Raw genomic sequence first — 19,537 nt, forward strand, 5'->3', positions numbered from 1 at the left:
TTTTTATTACCTCTTAACAGCTCCTTCTCCAGCAGAAAACATCCACATCTCTGTCCAGATGGAATCAATCCATGTTTCTTGGTTACCAGGAGTTGGGAATGTTGATCAATACAGGCTAGTTTTGCTGGATAAAGGCAGTCAACTTCAACAAATTGACCTAGAGAAACACTTTTTGTCCTACAATTTTTCAGGACTAACACCAGGACATCAATATAATCTTACAATCATTACCAGGGCTGGAGGACTAGAGAGCTACACTTTTAGGCTAATTGGGACTGGTGAGACTTTTACAAATTACTCTCTATGGCAGTATTGTGGTGGCCTTTGTTCACATCAGTTGCACCATAGGTCCATTATAGTACATGAGATTGTTAGAAGTGTGGTTTTCGCAGGAAACAAAAAGAGTTGCATCCTTGAACTTCTTAAGGTTAATAGCAATAAAATAAGCCACATTAATTCATGTGCAGTCCTGTGTGCACAAGGGCTGTCCCATTCACTTTGGTTAAAAGAGCAGCTTTAGCATGCCAAGGACATGGTGTATACATTGGTGTTATATCTACAATAGATAATTGCTGGATCAGAGCATGGAATATAAGAGTTAGCAATTAACTCATGTTAGGCATTTCTCTAACTATTGCTTGAGTTTAACTATGAATTCTGAACGGAGGGACTTTTCTCTAGCATTTATATTGACCCTCTGGGCAGAATTCATATTAATCAGGTGTTTTGCATAGAAATTAGCAAAATAGTTGCCATTGTTAGGTAGTCATAGCTTCTTATATTAGTAGCAGTCGTTTCCAAAAATAGTGGCTTGTACCCAGTAAGATCATAGACATAGAGTGGGACTTTCCTACTTCCCACTTCTGCTGCAGCTCAGCCCCCCTTTTGTTTCTGGGGAGGGGGGTCAGCAGACCCTGAAGAACAGCATAGATGGCAAGCATCAGTCTGCAATGAGAGTTGTGAATTGGTAGAAATAGCTACCCCCTGAAATCTTTCAGATTGCACGCATAAGTCAATGTCTGCAAACAACTCAAACTGGAGTTACTGGGTTCTCTTATAATAAGATGGCAAAGCAATCAAAGTAAATAAGTGATTGGTTCATGGTTATTCTGGAAAAATCCAGAACCATAAAAATGCCTATGGTCCTGATTGGGATCAAGCCTCTATAGGCTCGCTTAATGAGTTATAAAAAACATGCTGGGCATATATAGTTTGCCCTTCAGGAGTAAGTTCCACTGGGAGTTTACTCTTCTGTTACTGTGCATATGATTCCAGCTTTGAACACATGAAGTTGCCTTATTAACTCAGAGGATTGGTCCATCTAGCTCATCTACAGACTCTAGGAGCAAGCCTAAGCAAGTCTACTCAGAAGAAAGTCCCATTTTTTTTAATGGGTCTTACTATCGGGGAAGGGTTTTTAGAATTGCAACCTCTGACTGGCAGTAGATTTTTACCACTGATAAATTCAGCAGACATTCCACTCATTCGGAATGATTTTCTCACTTCACACTCCAGCCCAGAATGAATCCCCCCCCCGCCTTCCAATGCTGTTCTCAGGAGGGGAGAATGTCGCACTGTGTGGACAGAAATCCTTCTGTTCGCAGAAACATTCCATTTAATCTAATCAATTGTATTGGCCCTTTAAAAAGCAAATATCAGATTTATAAGAAGCTCAAATTCTATGTAATGGGTTTCAAATAGGGCTGCCAGTCCCCCAGTGGGAGCAGGGGATACCCCAGTCCCAGCCTCAGCCCCCTGCTGCCACTCTCCTGGTCAGCGGGGGAGGGGCGAAGGCCCCAGGCCCAGAAGGCAAAAAACCTCCTGGATCAGTTAGCAGTGGGTGAATTCCCACAGGCGTGATGATATCACTTCCTGGCATACTCCCGGGCTCTCCTGGAAATAACATAATCACACCCATGCAGGGAGCATGCCCACATGAGGACTCTAAAAAAGTGAGTACTGGGTCCCATCTCCCCACCAAGAGAGTAAGAGGGCCTACCTGACAGCCCTCGTTTCAAATAAAAAGCCAAGTGTAAATTTAAGGATCATCCTTCCTTTTATTAACACAGTTAATGTAAGGTTTGATTAATCTAGAAAGTATTTCAGTATTACAGGTAAAGTGGTGGGGTTGGATTTTTCAGCAAGCTAATCATAGGAAATACCATACTTTGCACACCTTTGTTTAATAATAACAATAATGTGTCATGAATATTATCTGTGTTATATTGTCAGTATTAAGAGTGAAATAGATTTGTCTGTCTGTCTATAACTTTTTCAAAAGGAAGAATCTCTGTTCTGGAAAAAGCATGTGTTTTAGAATGATTGAATGCTAAAGTGTTTTGTTTGCTTTGAATGCACTCATCAAGATGTGCGTACATCAGCAATGTGTATCCACATATATCCATCTGTTGGAAGCTATGCATGTATACTGAACAAGGGGTATAATCTCTGAGCTTATTACATGTAAAATGTCCTTACGCAGTATTTGAGAATTTTTTAAAACCAAGTTGAATGTTCTCCATTTTTGCCTTTTGGCTCAAATGTAGTGATTTCAATTTCTGAATGTAACACCAGTTAATAGACAAATCTAGTTGACCACATAGCTTTGTGACATCATTATGACCCCTGAAAAAATCCTTGATACTTTTTTGTGATTTTTAAATACTATTCACAGCTAACCTTCACCCCTAGCTGCTTCAGTTGCTGTTTTTCCCATTTCATGTCTTCTCAAACCATCCCAGCTAATCAGGGATCACATACTGGATATGATGATACTATCATATTCAATATATTTCAGGAAGAAATCTAATTGGTGAATATATTCCTTCTCGTTTTTAACAGCCCCAGCCAAAGTCTTAGATTTGGTGGTAGCTAATGATGGCAGCTTGAATTCATTAAAAATAACATGGAAGAGGCCACCAGGAAACCTAGATTTCTATAATATCACCTTGTCTCATCTTGGGTCTGTCAAAGAAAGGAAGACATTACAGCCACATGTCACAGAAGCATACTTCGACAAGTTAATTTCAGGAAGTCTTTATCAGGTTGAAGTTCGCACAATCAGTGGTGAATTGTTCACTGAAATGAGAGCATATGGCAGAACAGGTATGTTTTTAGTTTCCTGAAACAATTTTTTTCAGTCCAAAGCACGTTGATCTTGTGCATCCAACATGTTCTGTGCAGAAGATGCTCTTGAGAATTGACAACCTTTTGGTTTCGGTATAACATGCTACAGTTGTATTTCCTTGAAATGTGGGGTTCATAGCCTTAAGTGTGCTTCAGCCCACCCTAACCTAGATGTGGCATCAGGCAACACTGGTGGGGTAACTATTAAGATCAGCTAATCGAGGGAAGGCGGCAGAGGCTACTTGCCCTGCTATGTCATCCTCTTGGCAGGTATTTTGCTGCGGTGGCAGGAATAGGGCAGGCTGCTCAGATTAGGTAGGGTTAATCGGCAAACACCCAGAGGCATCACGGTGATGAGGGGCATGTCCAGAACAGGCCCTCACAGGCTGTGCGGCTGGGTGGTGCTGTGAAGGAGCACCCTTGGTGCTGAGCATCATCACCAAAACCTGGTAGGTGCCTTGTGGCCTGTCAGGGGAGGCTGATGACGCTGAGCATCTCTTGGCACAGATGAGCTGTGCAGACAGGGATAAACAAGGCTGGCAAAAATGCCTCCTGAGTTTGTAGCCAAGGTGGACTTCCCCGGTGGGCACCCAAGGAGGTTGCTTATGTTCAAATAATCAATGTAGATCAGCCATTTAAATAATTAACTATATGAATATAAATAAACAACTAGTTGACCTCACATCATCATGTCTGTGTATTCATTTTGGCGTGTCACATTTGGGGTGCTGGGGCAAAACCGCTACTATCCAGATGGTGATGGTGGTAGAAAGCACCGTCAAGCTACAATGACTTATGGCAACCTCATAGAGTTTGTAAGGCAAGAAATGTTCAGAGGTGGTTTACCATTGCCTGGCTCTATATAATGACCTGAGCTTTCATGGTGGTCACCCATCCAAGTACTAACCAGGGCTGACCCTGCTTAGCTTCAAAGATTTGGTGAGATCAGGCTAGCCTGAGTTCCGGAACCTCTTGAAAATGGTCACATGGCTGGTGGCCCCGCCCCCTGATCTCCAGACAGAGCGGAGTGTAGATTGCGCTCCGCGCCGCAGCACAATCTAAACTCTCCTCTGTCTGGAGATCAGGGGGTGGGGCCACCAGCCATGTGACCATTTTCTCTGAGGGCAACCCACTGAGTTCCACCACCTCTTTTCCCAGAAAAAAAACCCCTTTCAAATGCATTCTTCCAAACCCATCATTTATTTATATAATGGGAGTACAGGAATGGGAAACATTTGTAGAAGAGGACTGGAGGGCAGGATGGGTGCTTGTGCCATTGTGCACGTATTGACTCTAGCTGCAAATGCCTCCTGGACTGTTATTTCCTAGTACAATTCTCTTCTGACTTTGGAGTTTAGCACTTGCACAGGAGAACTGGCAAACAGAGAAGGAGTAAACACTTCTTCTCTTGCCTGATGATCCTCTTCGCCAAATTCTTCCCCCTTGCTGAATTGCATTAAGGACATTTCCACACCCTCTTAAAGGGACGGTCCACTCACCGAACGCTGGTGGCTTTTCCCCAGGAATCCACAAGGCTTTGTTTGCAAAACAGCTGTGAGCCATTTGGCTTCCATGTTTTGGGCGCCTTTTCTGGGAACTCACTTTTCATACTCCCAAAAAAGGCGCCCAAAACATGGAAGCCAAATGGCTCACAGCTGTTTTGCAAACAAAGCCTTGTGGATTCCTGGGGATTCCAGCGTTCGGTGAGTGGACCGTCCCTTTAAGAGCATGTGGAAATGGCCTAAAAGAGAAAATCAGATATATGAATTTTATATACCTCTTGTAATTCCACCTTCAAAGTATTATTGCTAGAGGATCTTTCAGGTTACAAAAACACAAATAGATACTGACAAGAGGAGGACCAGCAAGAATTCCTGCTTCTGCCACCTGCTAATGGCTCCCCCACTGCCACCTCTTGCTTCCCCTAGCTTCCCTCACACCTTTCCTCCTCCCCTCCTTTCCTGTTCATTGTTATTCCTATTCCCTCCTCCCCACAGTTTTTGTGCTGCTTGAGCCACCCCAAATAGTACCTGAATTGCACAGGGATTTGTATTTTGGGTTGTCATTTGACAATGTCTGTGCATGCATAAATACCACAATTAAATTGGGTGAGGTGGAATTTACACCCAATTGGTTTTTTTTCTAAAAGTCAAATTTTCTGCAAAACTCAGGGTTGCCAGGTCCCCCCATATCAAAACTGGGGCATGGGGGGGGCACAAATACAGTTCTGTAAGTGCATGCAAAACACACATGCACACCCACATTTCCTGACATGATCCGGTAGTGGTGGGTCACACTTTAAAAATTGGCCAAAACACTTTGGCTTACCCATCTAGCATTATCTTCATGATCACCGTGTTTGTCTTGTTGCCCGAATTTGACTATCCATGTGCACGTGATACGCAGTCCTTTGCTATTAGATATACCAATATCTTCTATTTAGAGCCACTCTGATTATCTGAAATGAGGGGGGCCATAGGAGTTTGAATCATACAGTGGTTCATGCAATTCTAGGTTTGCAGTATGTCTTCGCTACTTTCAAAATAAATTTAGGATGTTACTGAATAGACGGGAGTTAACGGAATTGTAATTCAGTCGCCTCTGCCCAGAAAAGGGCTGGCTCATCGTCAAAGAATTTTTCAAGAGCAATCTTGCATAAATAAAGAATGGCTTTGATCTATTAGACTTAATGAACAACTGATGTGTAGTTCAAAATGTTGCTTCTTGTGTTTTTTTAAAGCTTAAGTATATAATTTGTAATTGTACTGAGTTCTAAATATCCCTTTTCTAGCATTTTACCAAATCAGTCACATAGTATATCCTCTGTCTATTATGTGTCCAGTTTAAGAATTAACACTTTGTCTCTGATGTGTGGGAGATTCTCACCTTTCTCCCTGCAATGAATGGTAATTGTAACCTATTACACAGCATGTTATGTTACAGTTGCAGCTCCCTTTAAAAGTGGCAGGTCAGTTAATCTACTGTGTTTTTCACAATAAAAATTTCAACCTTGCTCTATCAAAATTTCATTTCAGTTCCCCAGAAGGTTTCGCAGCTAAAAGCAGATGGCATGGGTTGGCTGAGAACTCTGAAAGTGAGCTGGTTGCCCCCTAGTGGATATTGGGAGAAATACTATATTGTGGTGTTTGACCATTCTGCAGTGTTGCTGAATTCTACTGTACAAAAAGACAAAAGAGAATATGTTGTCAAAGATGTAGAGTTGGTTCCAGGAAAGCAGTATGAGGTGGCAGTTATCGTAGAAAGTGGAGGCTTGCAGAACATAGTTCGCTGCAAAGGCAGAACAGGTAAGCAACCTTTGTTTGACAGAGTCACCAAGAAAGGGGGACTGTGAAGACAAAATTCCTAGCGCCCAACATCAGATGTGGGCTTAGCGAAGCTGGAAGCATCCTGCATTCAGAGAATGCAGTTCAGTTTTTTACTCTTCCTGCAGTTCTCATTGCAGCCACTAGGGGATCAGTGAAGTGCTGAGTTTCTCATACTGTTTTTCTGCTCTTTTAGCAACAAATTTTAATAGAAACCTCTCTGTATTGTCGAAGGTAGGGGTGTGCAAGCCAAAAATTTTCGGCTATAGCCGAAAGTAGAAAGCCGAAAGAAGATTCTCTATCGTTAAAGCCGAAAGCCGAAACAAGAATCTCTTTCGGCTTTCGACTTTCGGGATTCTTTCGGCATTCTTTCGGCATTCTTTCGGCTTTTTTCTATGGGAAAATGCCTCCGTCTTCCAGGACGCCTGGAGGAGGCATTTTCCCACCGAATCAGCCCAAAATTGGTGGGGACCTTCCTCTAACCCTTCTCTAACAACCACCCAAGTTTCAGACAGATTGGACTTTGGGGGGCCATGTTATTGCCCCCCAAAGCAGGTCCCCCCATCCTCCCATAAGAAAGCGAAGGAGCAGCATATTGTTAGCATGCTGCTGCTGATCTTTCTTCATTATTTCCTATGGGGAAAAAATGAAGAGGCAGGCTTCCTTTGCCAGGGGTGGCATTTTGCATGCAAAATGCCCCCCAGCCCTCAGGGGCCCTTCTCCCACCCCTCCTCCCACCCCCCACCAAGGCTCAGCCTGCTCCCACTTGGGGGGGGCATTTCATGGCCTCCCCAAGTAGGTGCTCTAATCTCTACCACAGACAGCTGGGGGAGGCTTGTGTTGCCAGGGGTGGCATTTTGCATGCAAAATGCCCCCCAACCCTCTGGGGCCCTTCTCCCACCCCTCTTCCCACCCCCCACCAAGGCTCAGCCTGCTCCCACTTGGGGGGCCCTGGGCTGTGCAGAATTGCCCATGGAAAGAGAGTTTAGAAGTTCCCAGCATAGGGAACAAAGGGAGAGGGCTGGCCTTTGCCAGCCTGTTCCTGGGGTTATGGGTGTAGGGCAGGTGGGGGTGGATTTGGGTCTGTGAGGGGCTAATGTGGGGATTTGGGTCTGTGTGTGGCAGCTGGGGGGGAATTGGGTTTGTGTGGGGCTGTAAGGGGTGGACTTTAGGGGCTGAGAGGACCTACTTGGGGATGCCATGAAATGGCCCCCCCAAGTGGGAGCAGTCTGAGCCTTGGTGGGGGGTGGGAGGAAGGGTGGGAGAAGGGCCCCAGAGGGCTGGGGGGCATTTTGCATGCAAAATGCCACCCCTGGCAACACAAGCCTCCCCCAGCTGTCAGTGGTAGAGATGAGAGCAGAGCACGTACTTGGGGAGGCCATGAAATGCCCCCCAAGTGGGAGCAGGCTGAGCCTTGGTGGGGGGTGGGAGGAGGGGTGGGAGAAGGGCCCCAGAGGGTTGGGGGGCATTTTGCATGCAAAATGCCACCCCTGGCAACACAAGCCTCCCCCAGCTGTCAGTGGTAGAGATTAGAGCACCTACTTGGGGAGGCCATGAAATGGCCCCCCCAAGTGGGAGCAGGCTGAGCCTTGGTGGGGGGTGGGAGGAGGGGTGGGAGAAGGGCCCCTGAGGGCTGGGGGGCATTTTGCATGCAAAATGCCACCCCTGGCAAAGGAAGCCTGCCTCTTCATTTTTTCCCCATAGGAAATAATGAAGAAAGATCAGCAGCAGCATGCTAACAATATGCTGCTCCTTCGCTTTCTTATGGGAGGATGGGGGGACCTGCTTTGGGGGGCCATAACATGGCCCCCCAAAGTCCAATCTGTCTGAAACTTGGGTGGTTGTTAGAGAAGGGTTAGAGGAAGGTCCCCACCAATTTTGGGCTTATTCGGTGGGAAAATGCCTCCTCCAGGCGTCCTGGAAGACGGAGGCATTTTCCCATAGAAAAGCCGAAAGAAAGCCGAAAGAATCCCGAAACGTTTCGGCTTTTTTCTTTCGGCTACCCGAAACGTTTCGGCATTCCCCGAAACGTTTCGGCATTCCCCGAAAGAAGCCGAAACACTTTTGTTTCGGCATTCTTTCGGCATTCTGAATGCCGAAATGCACATCCCTAGTCGAAGGCTTTCACGGCCGGAGAACGATGGTTTTTGTGGATTTTCCGGGCTGTATTGCCGTGGTCTTGGCATTGTAGTTCCTGACGTTTCGCCACAGCTGTGGCTGGCATCTTCAGAGGTGTAGCACCAAAAGATGTTTTGCCAGCAGCTGTGGCTGGCATCTTCAGAGGTGTAGCACCAAAAGACAGAGATCTCTGTCTTTTGGTGCTACATCTCTGAAGATGCCAGCCACAGCTGCTGGCGAAACGTCAGGAACTACAATGCCAAGACCACGGCAATACAGCCCGGAAAACCCACAAAAACCATAGAAACCTCTATGTAGCTGCAATGGCCCTTCAACAGAGCTGAGGCAAACATGTTCCTAAGCCCACCAATTAGCCTGGTATACCTTCAGTCCTTTCGTCCCCAACCCACTTCTCATTATTCAGTGTTCGTCTCCCCCACATTTTGTAGTGTCATTATTATCCCTACCCTGGCTGTTCGGGTAGTTCACACTTAATTGTAGAACTCTCTGTGTGACTCTGTGTGTGTGTGAGACTCTGCGAGTGACACTGGAGTGCCTCTGCTTAGGATTGCACTATATGTCCTAGTGAAATTTTGGTGCAAAAGACAAATTCTAGAAAGGTGGCCATATTAGTTTGTTGGGACAAAATCAATAAGGCATCTTGTGCCACCATTAAAAAAAATGCACTATGGTTCCAGCTTTCATGGTTAGAATCTGTTTCATCAGAAGCATGAATTTTCAGTCTGCAGATATTGGTAGACACATGGGTAAATATATATGTTAGTAAGGAATAAAGCCGTTGTAAATCCCATTAAAATGCATGCTATGGAGCTATAATACCTTTAATTATTATTGTATGTTATATTTTTTAAAACTCATATGCAAGGGAAACAGAAAACTGGAAGTAAGGCCTATTGAATAAAATGAGACTTATTTCTAAAGATACCTGCTTAGGATTGCTCCCAAAAGATCTCATCCATTCTATATTCCTTGATCTACTAAGGATCTGTACCTTCCTGTGTAAAACTACTAAGAAATTGAGCATATTGGGAAAATAAGCAATTTGCCAAAAGGCAAAGATGGAAGATGTGAAATTCATTTTGGTGAAATGAATTGTTTTGAGATTAGTGATGTAAACTTAAAAGGAGTCAGTGGGTTTTAAAAAAACATAGCTCTGTTTAGGATTACACTGTAACAGTGTAGCTGTAGCTAAGTATTTTCCAGTCTAAGCCCACTGGTGTTCATCAGTTTGGTTTTTGATTTTGCTCTCTAATGGAGAGATCCTAACAATGAATTCAATGAGACTGATGATGCAACCTAAGAACAGCATAATTAAAAAGTTATAATAGAATCAAAAAAAGATCATTTCAGATATGTTTTCTGAAGTTGGACTATATGTAGCTCAGAAGGTTGCCACCCAGGCCTGTATCAAGCTTTTTCTGCCAGGGACAGAAATAAAGATGCCGCATAAAAAAGGGAAGGGAGTAGGCTGAGAAACAATAGAAAGGAGGTTGCATTAAAAAAACAGGGCAGGACCCCCTCCCCCCCTCCCTGCCTTATCACCTTGGGTTGATTATTTTTCCTGCCACACCCTCTTTTGATTCTTTAGTCACCACACACATTTTGACTCTTTGACATCACATTTTTTTATAGCCACAGAATGTGCCTATGCAGATTTTGTAACCTACCAAAGGCTCAACAAGTATTTTTGAATGTCCTTTTGTAAGTTAAAACCTTTTAGCTCAGAGAAGGGAAACTGCTGTCAGATAATAAACAGGAGTCCCATGTTTATTTTTTCTGCAACAGATGAACACAGTTAACCCTCTGGAATTCCTGTCAGATAAGTGAGGGCTCCAGTTTACAGGCAGAGTTTTGCACGTGTGTTTGTTTCATCTCTTCTGACAAAGGAGGGAGAGAAATGGTTATCACTTATTAGAGCAATGAGTAATGATTCTTATGTCACTGTAGAAAAACTGCTGTATGTAATTTTTCTTTCTTTTTTGGCAAATGGTTACATGCAGAAAGCAGCACGTTAAACCAGATTGAGTCTCAGTGAGAAAGCTGGACTATAAATGACATAAATACATTTCTGTGGGTGATTGTATCAAACATTTGATTATTCTTATAATTTTTGGGTAATAAGACTTGGAAACTGAGACTGGAATCTGGCTGGCAAAGTTATTATCCAAGGAGGCTGCCACAGTGGCGGGAAGGCCCAGCATGGCAGCGAGGCCCTCCAGAGGCTATTTTCTAGAGCCTGTTGTTTTCACAGTGGGCTTGGTTGCTAGAGTTTTTGTAATTCATTTCATACCCTTCAAATGGTTCACCCATACATGGGCTACTCTGTTTGAAACCTCGGCATCCTGTTTCCCACAGTGATTAGCAATATGCCCCCAGAATGCCTATGGCTACTGCAAAGTCTCTCCCTGTTGTTGCCTCCAGCAGCTGATATCCTGAGGTATACCAGTCCTCTACATACACCTTGTACAGTTGTTGAGTCAATATGCCTGGCAGGGGAGCAGGCATGAGTGGCAGGCCCCATTCCCTACCAGCTCGTGAACATGGTATCTATGCATATTCAAAAGGCAGAGTTTCCCATTGCAGGGATGGAGCCTACCTGTGCACACATAGATGCTGTGCTCATGAGCCAGTGATTGCACATAGAGCCTGTGCCCATGTACCCATTCCTCCTATACACAGCATTCCAGGTGCAGTGGCACGCAGAGCTGCCCAGATGGTTTGTGGGGCCTGATGTTGGATCCCCTGCTGCTACATGTGCGCATGTGTCTGTGCAGACAAAACTGGGTGACCATGTGCAAGAGTCAACATATTCCTTGAGATATCCACCAGGATTCCAAGCACTTTTCTAGTTACTTGGTGCCAGTTGACCCCATCAGGATTTTTGTGCCATTTAAATCACTTACTTAACTTGACCATCATTTAACGCATAGCAGCCCACTCATCTGGAAAGACATTCCTGGAGCCCCTCAGAATTTACTTTAGCTTTCACGATCCTGAATCATTTGGTGTTCTCGGCAATCTCAGCATCTTCTCTGCTCATCTCCAATTTCAGATGATTTATAAACAGGTGATGTAGGTTCTAAAGCAGATTATAACATGGCACATAACTGTCCTATTAACAGAGCTAAGTAATTTTCAGAAAAAGAAGGGCACCCCTAAAACAACTCATTCTGCAAAAAGTGAAAGCATAGCCCTTGTAGCATTAAAAGCTGTGAGCACAATCTCGGTTATTAACAAGTCTCGTCTTATTATAGAGTGGCACCTCTGGGCTGCTTGTACTTGCTTGAGTGGGATTCAACACAATAAATTCTTTTATGTTTACTCACTTGCTGTGTGAATTAGGCCTATCAGTATGGGCTTGTATACAAGTCATTGCTGAGCATTCTTGGTCATGGAGGCACACCGCATTGCAGTGATTTATACACACAAATCACTGTGTAATGCTAGCGACGTATCGTAGCCATATATTTTGGTTTCCACGTGGTGATGGTGTTATGAGGATTAGCCGTACGTGAGCTCTGGAGAAAACTTAGGAATCAGAATAGAATATAATGAGCATTCTACTTTGGACATCTCTGGTCACTGTTTTTGTACGATGAAATTTCTTTATAACCCTGCCATGATGAGACATGTTCATCCCTAGCAAAGTGTTCTGTGGCATTACCTCTTTTTTCTTCTCATCCCTACAGATCCACAGCCAGTTCTTCAACTTCGTGTAAAGCATGCAAATGAATCTTCCCTTACTATCATGTGGATGCCACCTGAGTCTGAGTGGGATGGTTATCTGGTTTCACTTGGAGACAGAACACTTACAGTCATAAACAAGGCTCTTCCTAAAGAAGCCAAAGAATTCACTTACAGTGACCTGTTACCTGGGCGAAAGTACACAGCCACAGTCACCAGCATCAGTGGAGATTTGACCAATGGGACTTCCGTGGTAGGACGCACAGGTACCATACATTTGACATATTGTTAGTCCTAACTTTTATTAAACTGCAGCAGCTATGCCCTTCTTTCTTGGAGTGATGCACTGGTCTTGAATAAATATCTACCTTTTAAACACAAAAGTGTTGTAGGCCACACCAGGATTCTTTTTTTACAGTTATTTAATCTGTGCACATTGGCAGTGAGGGGGTGATCACATACTGAACATTTTATTTATTTTTATTTTATTCACTGTATATTCCGCTCTCCCCTCAAGCAAACTGTATATACACCAATTCTGAAAAGTCACATTTAGAAATTACCCAAGTTAAACTGGAAGGTAGGTGGAGCATAACACCGGGCAAAACCCATCCATGCAATTCAACAGAAAGGGGACATCTGTTCATCCCTAGGCCAGAGTTCCAGCACTGACACAAGAGTATGAAGTGTCACTAGGGTTTCCAGGTAGGGTTGCCAGTCCCCCCCCAGGAGTGGGGGATTCCCTGCTCCCACCCTCTACCCCCTGCCCCCCACTTACTTGGCTGGTGGGGGGAAAGGCAAGGGAATGTGCCTCCCTGCCAGGAGGCTGTCAACCATAGATATCCCCTTATCCCAGTGGTAAGAGTCACAGCCTCACCATAGCAACTCATAGATCCAGTCAATGAACATGTTCTCCCACCTTCTTTCTACAAGAAACTTCTTTTGAATTGTTGATTCCAGAATCCTTATACATTCCTGAACTATTCCATCAGGTGACAGACAATTTTGATGTTGCCTGTAGTTCTAAGAGCTTTGTCCCAGCTTTCATTGCTATTGTGGCTTGATTCTCTTGGAGTAAAGTTCTTCCTCATTAACCAAAATGATGGTCTTGAATTGCAGTTCCTGCTCAGGTGACAAGTTTAACTGTGGAAAACCAAGGAATGACCAACAGCCTGTTTACCAACTGGATAAGGGCACAGGGAGATGTAGACTCATACCAAGTGTTGCTCATCCATGAAAATGTTGTCATTAAAAATGAAAGTGTTTCCAGTGATACCAACAAATACCACTTCTACTCTCTGAAACCTGGAGGACTCTATTCTGTGGTTGTCACCACTGTCAGTGGAGGAATATCTTCAAGACAAACAATTGCAGAAGGGAGAACAGGTAAATAATACAAGAAAGCTGTACCTTCTCAAAAGGTGAAACCTAAGCACATACAAAATTACAGCCAGGATTTTGTTTACCATTTTTCAGAAAAGTTTCCTGCCTTTACATATTTCGTTGAACTCTCTATATACTGCCACTCTTTCTTCAGTGTTTTCACTTACTTGATTCAGCATGTTTTGTGTAATGTGCTTCTCCCTTTTGTACTGAATCATGGACTTTGGAATCTTCAGCTTATACAAACACTTGCTCTTAAGCATGTATGCTTATAATTAAAAAAACTATATCAGATTTAGAACACAGTTGACCTCCAAAGCAGCTACAAAACAAAAGCAATTTAAAATATATCACTGATAATACATTAATTAAAAAAAAGTTATAAAAATATTAAAAGTAGCAGCCTAAAACTATATAAAAATAGCCAGATAAACATTTAAAACAGTAGAGCTGCTAATATCAATGAATTTAAGAGGCCAGGAGTCAAATTTATTAGCTCGAATGAAAAGTTATTCTAAACAAAACAGTCTTCTCCAGATTATTGAAATTTAAGAGGGATAATTCTTAAGGAAATTTTTGACTTGTAAGAATAAAGAATTTTTAAAAGTACAGCATTGCAAGTCTCTCAAGAATGCATAATAATGACTTCTTCTCCAATCAGATGAAAACCTGTTGAATTTTTAACTAACAGAAATTTTCAGTGACAGAATTGCAGTAATTAATAATAATAATAATTGCACTTATATGCTAGACAGATTAGTGCCCTACTCAGAGTCAGTGTTATTATTCCCACAATACAGCTGGAGAACTAGGGCTGAGAGGAGTGGGTTACCCAAAGCCACCTGCAAAGCTCGTGGCATAGTGGGATTTGAACCAGCAGCATGCCAATTTGCAGCCCAACCATTTGACCACTATGCTACAGCAGCTCTTTAAATAAATTTCTTTTTAAAAGCAATTCAGCTGCCTGTGTATATACACTGTGTTTTAAATGAAATAAAGGAGCAGAGAAAGATTTGAAAGTTGTTCATTATTGGTGTGGGGGCGTGTATGGGTGTGATGCAACCAGTTTTTTTGCTGGCAAGCCACGCGTCCTGCTGGGGTCTGCGGGGACAAAAGCTGTGTGGGTGGGGGGGGGGGCTGTGCTAAGGAGGAATAGGCAAGACTGAGTGAAAAAGCTGGGTGGCTCCTACTCTTTGCATTTACTGCCAGAGTAGCATAAGCTTAAACGTTGTTCTGAGGGGAACATTTACCATTCTTTCCACTAGAGAGCAGAAAACTCTCAATAATTATGCCTCTTTCTCCTTATTCCTGTCTGTAATGAATGTGCCATTGCTTTAATGCATGGCATCATTTTGTGAAGGTTATGTTACTCCTTGTGGTTACTTCATTTCAATGGTTTGGTTTCTCTGCTATATCTTTATGCTTTTTGACCAAAATTGCTTCCCAAACCATCTCATAAAAGTACTTTTTAAAAAGACAAAAAGTTACTTAAAATGGAAAGCAAATGTTCATGGGAGAAGAGATTTTCAGCTGAACTGGATCCATGTTCAGTGGAGGGAAGCTTGGCTGCTTCTTGTCCTCTGATAACAACAGCTGGAACTTGGTTTTGCTTCTTTCTTCAGGGTCACAAGCAGCTTCCAGGTCACGTTTTCCATGGCCAAGCTGCAAGTAATGTGCAAGAATCTGATGATTTGATGCACTGCTTTTATGCAAGCATAATTCATGCAAATACGTTTCTTGTTTGATAACAGAGATATATTAGCGTTTATCATTGCTACCCAGAGTGAATATGTTCATTCTGTAACAGAGTTTTTGGTCCATTCTGTTGCTGTAGTAAATATGAGTGTGTAAGAAAACATTCTGTATATATACTTTTAATTGCTTTGTTGCATAGTTCCTTCCAGTGTGACTGGAGTAACGGTGAACAATTCAGGGCGGAGTGACTACCTGAGTGTTTCTTGGCTGCCTGCTGCCGGAGATGTAGATAGCTACTTGGTAACACTGTCTCATGAAGAAAAGACGCTTCAGACCCTCACCATTGCAAAATCCACCACCGAATGCTCCTTCAATACCCTCATTCCTGGGAGACTCTACAATGTGACAATAACCACAAAGAGTGGGAAATATGAAAAACACACCTTCAGTCAAGAGAGAACAGGTAAAGGGGGGAGAAGGAAGAGCACAAAATATATCCTACCGTGCACATACACAATGGCATTATTTTGCATGTGCCTGTGCATGAGTTACGTACAAATATACACACACCACAGGGAGAGTAAAATGACGGCCTAAAAACAGAGCTCCAGTATTTAAATATTGGTCAGAAGGTCAGATGAGTTCAAAAATACATTATATGTTTAGAGGCGGATGTAGGGGAAGTTAACCTAAGCGGTAAAGAACCAAAAAAGACATTCATAAATTAAATATAATAACTTGTATTTTTAAACTGTGTTATCACTTTGGATACAAAAGTAGATAAAAACAAGGTCACAAACAGCGCAGTCCTAATTAGAATTACACCATTCTGAGCCCATTGACTTCAACAGTGCTATCCTATGCAGGTTTATTTAGAAGTAAGTTCCATTGTATTCAGTAGAGCTTCCCCCCAGGCAAGTGTGCATAGGATTATACTGTAATCCCTTTAGTAGTTGCAGAAATATTGTTCTCACTGCCCTTGAAGATATAAAACAATGAATTTGGGGAGATGCTGTGGTTTGTATTCATCATGTGGGCAAAGGGAATTGCACTGTAGACTGTAAATTTGTTATAAATGAATATCATTGAAAGTCAAATGCAACAATACACGAAGATCTAAAGAAATATATTTTTGCATTCTTCTGTATAGATAACCACTTATTAATGTGGCTATGAGAGATTTCCATAAGCTCATACTATATAATGTAATGTAAGTGCCTCTAAAAGTAGAAATGGCATTCCTCGTCTCCAAGGTGCTTGAGCTTTAATAAGCTTTAATAAGCCAAGCTATTTTGCCCAAACTGGCAAATCTCTTGTTCACTTCAGAATCTAGTTTTCAGTCTTGGAAAGTCTTGGAACCCTCTCAAGCAATCCCCCATTTCCCCTCACAGCCCCCACCCCAAATCAGTTTACCAAACTGCTTTTATTGTTGGTAGCAATTGCAAGGCCAGCTAATAGCAAGGCCTTTCTCTCCACCTTATTTTATTGATTAAGATATTTCTATGAAGCCTCTTCAGAGTACAGCTTGAAGTGGCTTGCAATCAAAACAACAGAACAATATGAAAACAACGAATTAAAAATAAGCAATTAAACATAAACAGTATGAAAACCAGGGCTTTTTTTCAGGGGGAACGGAGTTCCGGAACCTCTTGAAAATGGTCTCATGGCTGGTGGCCCCGCCCCCTGATCTCCAGACAGAGGGGAGCTTAGATCGCCCTCCGCACCGCCGAGCAATCTAAACTCCCCTCTGTCTGGAGATCAGGGGGTGGGGCCACCGGCCATGAGACCATTTTCTCCGAGGGCAACCCACTGAGTTCCACCACCTCTTTTCCTAGAAAAAAGCCCTGATGAAAACTATTCATAAACTAGAACCAGACCATTTTAAAAAGTTGATAAGATTAATTAATTCGCTAAGTGACTTAGATGCTCTTTTGGCAATGACAAGGGCGCCAGCTACACCCTGGGAAACATAGTCCTCAAAGCACACAACTTCTAACACTCGTTTTTTGTGTTGAAAGTGAGCATTAAAACCAGCTGACTGTCATACTGGGAGCTCAGAAATGGGCTGAGATCATCATGACTAACAGTTTTCTCAGTTTATAGTGCTTAAGTCTAATGAAGTGTTTTTTACCATCTGTATTTCATTTACTTTCACAAAAATCCTGCATTATTAGTAGCTCCATTATAGGAACTAGAAGCTGTGAATGACTCCATGTGGATCTAAACCAAGGTTTCACATGACTCAGAGCCAAGCTACAAGTGACGAATGACACTTGCCTGGCTAGTGAACAGACTCACGTGTATTCCTCCCTGTTCACTTGCCCTCCACTTGCGCTCCACTTGATCACTACATAATTCATCACTTGTAGCTTGGCTCTAAGTGAAACTTCTTTGGCTGGCTGGCTGGTTATAGTCTGCCTTTCTCACTGAGGCTCAAGGCAAATTACGCAGTATAAGTCAATACAGTCATATGCAGGGCTTTTTTTGTGGTGGTACTCACCAGTAGTTTGGTGAGGGGGAGGTTCTTTCAAGTCCTGAGGGGAGAAGTCGTTGAAATTGATGCAGTACTGGGTTCCTTTTTCTTCAAAAAAAACACTGATCATATGTACCCTGATCCAGATAAGAAGGTCCATGCATGTATCAGTTGCTGTGGCATCCAAAATGCAGATGCTGTCTATTCTTGCTGCATAATTTCAACTGAGGAGTTATCTGGATGTTCTTCTGAATGGGCATCCCCATCCACACAAAACTGGAGCTGGGTCAGAGCAGCTGTCCATTGGACCTCTCTGGTCTCTCCCTCCCTCCCTCTCATTTTCTTTCTTACATAAGCTTCACCTTGCAGTGCACATTTATTATTTCTGAAATCAGGGCAAGTATGTACTATCTTTCAGTGCCTTCAAGTGTCCAGGGACTCACAGTGAGCAATTCTGCAAGAAGTGACTATTTAAAGGTGTCCTGGCTACATGCCACGGGAGACTACGATAATTACGAAGTGATCATCAAGCATAACAATGACTTCATACAAACAAAATCCATCCCCAAGGACAAAAATGAGTGTGTGTTCACTAACCTGGTTCCAGGGCGGCTTTACAGTGTCACTGTTGGCACAAGGAGTGGAAAATATGAAACTAGTGAAAGGGCCAGTGGAAGAACAGGTAAGAAAATACATTCTCAGGGTGACACTTCAAGAAAAACATCTAACAGGAAGGGCACAAAATATTTTCATGCTTTATTTTAAAAAGAGGGTTTTTTTTTAGGAATTGTTTAAATATTTGATTAAATTGAAATTATATGTCAGAAGAAAAAGATTGAATATTTTAGGAAAACTGAAATGGCCGTGAAAAAATAATTATCCTGATACAATAACTTTGTGGCTAGGAGCTCCTGATATACACATGGAACTCCCCCAACTATGAGCATTCCCCAAAAGCACACGGGGGCAGCAGTTCTGTGAACTAAAGTAGTTGTGCTATCCTAAGAGTCTTATCAGTGAAACAAAGTATAACATTAATCATAATAAACTAGCATGAAATAAAGAAAAGAGAATGAGGTTCACCATAGTCCTTCATAGCAGCTAGTTCTTCTAACACATGGCGAGAACCGTAAGTGAAACCTGGCCTGGAACACCTCGAGATTCTGGTAATTGTCCCAGTGATGCTGCCAAGTATTTAACTTTAACATAAAGTATTTAACTAAAGTGTGATCCACTTTTTCTAAATTTCAGCCATTGTGTTTATATTATTGATTGAATAATATATTAATATGTGTCACTGTGTTGATCACACCTTAGCCTTGCGCACGCGACCCTTCTGTGTATTGACTGAATGCACAGAAAGGGAGAGTGGGCTGAAGCATGCTGGCCCTGGCCCTGGCCACATGCCTCGCCAGCTTGTGACCGTGGCACTTGTGCACAGAGGACGTATCCACGACGAGCACCCTCCCTTTCTGTGACTGACAGTGTTCAGAAAGCAGCACCCCCAGTTATGGGGAGGAAGCATAGGCGTGGACGCAGCCTCCACACATTGGCACCTTGCCGGCAGTCATGCTTGCATGTTCACACCTTCTCTCTCCTTCCATGTGTTCAGTTAACACATGGAGGGATTGGATATACAGGGCTTGTATTTACTGAAAGTAATGCCACCCTATGGGGGAAAATAACCACATACAATCTATATTCAGAAATAATT

General features: G+C 42.9%; 1 protein-coding gene across 4 annotated transcripts in view; it reads left to right on the forward strand.

Annotated features, from left to right (window-relative positions):
* Window positions 1-19,537, forward strand: part of PTPRB (protein tyrosine phosphatase receptor type B) — a 106,894-nt gene that overhangs the window by 47,410 nt on the left and 39,947 nt on the right. For 3 of the 4 annotated variants that reach the window (XM_054988203.1, XM_054988204.1, XM_054988206.1), the window contains 7 exons: window positions 21-278; window positions 2,842-3,105; window positions 6,162-6,431; window positions 12,278-12,538; window positions 13,392-13,658; window positions 15,550-15,813; window positions 18,242-18,505. In XM_054988203.1, coding sequence (XP_054844178.1) covers window positions 21-278; window positions 2,842-3,105; window positions 6,162-6,431; window positions 12,278-12,538; window positions 13,392-13,658; window positions 15,550-15,813; window positions 18,242-18,505 — 1,848 coding nt within the window. The remainder of the gene's footprint in view (window positions 1-20; window positions 279-2,841; window positions 3,106-6,161; window positions 6,432-12,277; window positions 12,539-13,391; window positions 13,659-15,549; window positions 15,814-18,241; window positions 18,506-19,537) is intronic. The other variant, XM_054988205.1, reaches the window with a different exon arrangement.

Source organism: Eublepharis macularius, chromosome 9 (assembly GCF_028583425.1).
Source record: "Eublepharis macularius isolate TG4126 chromosome 9, MPM_Emac_v1.0, whole genome shotgun sequence".
In the NCBI taxonomy this organism is placed as follows: domain Eukaryota; kingdom Metazoa; phylum Chordata; class Lepidosauria; order Squamata; family Eublepharidae; genus Eublepharis; species Eublepharis macularius.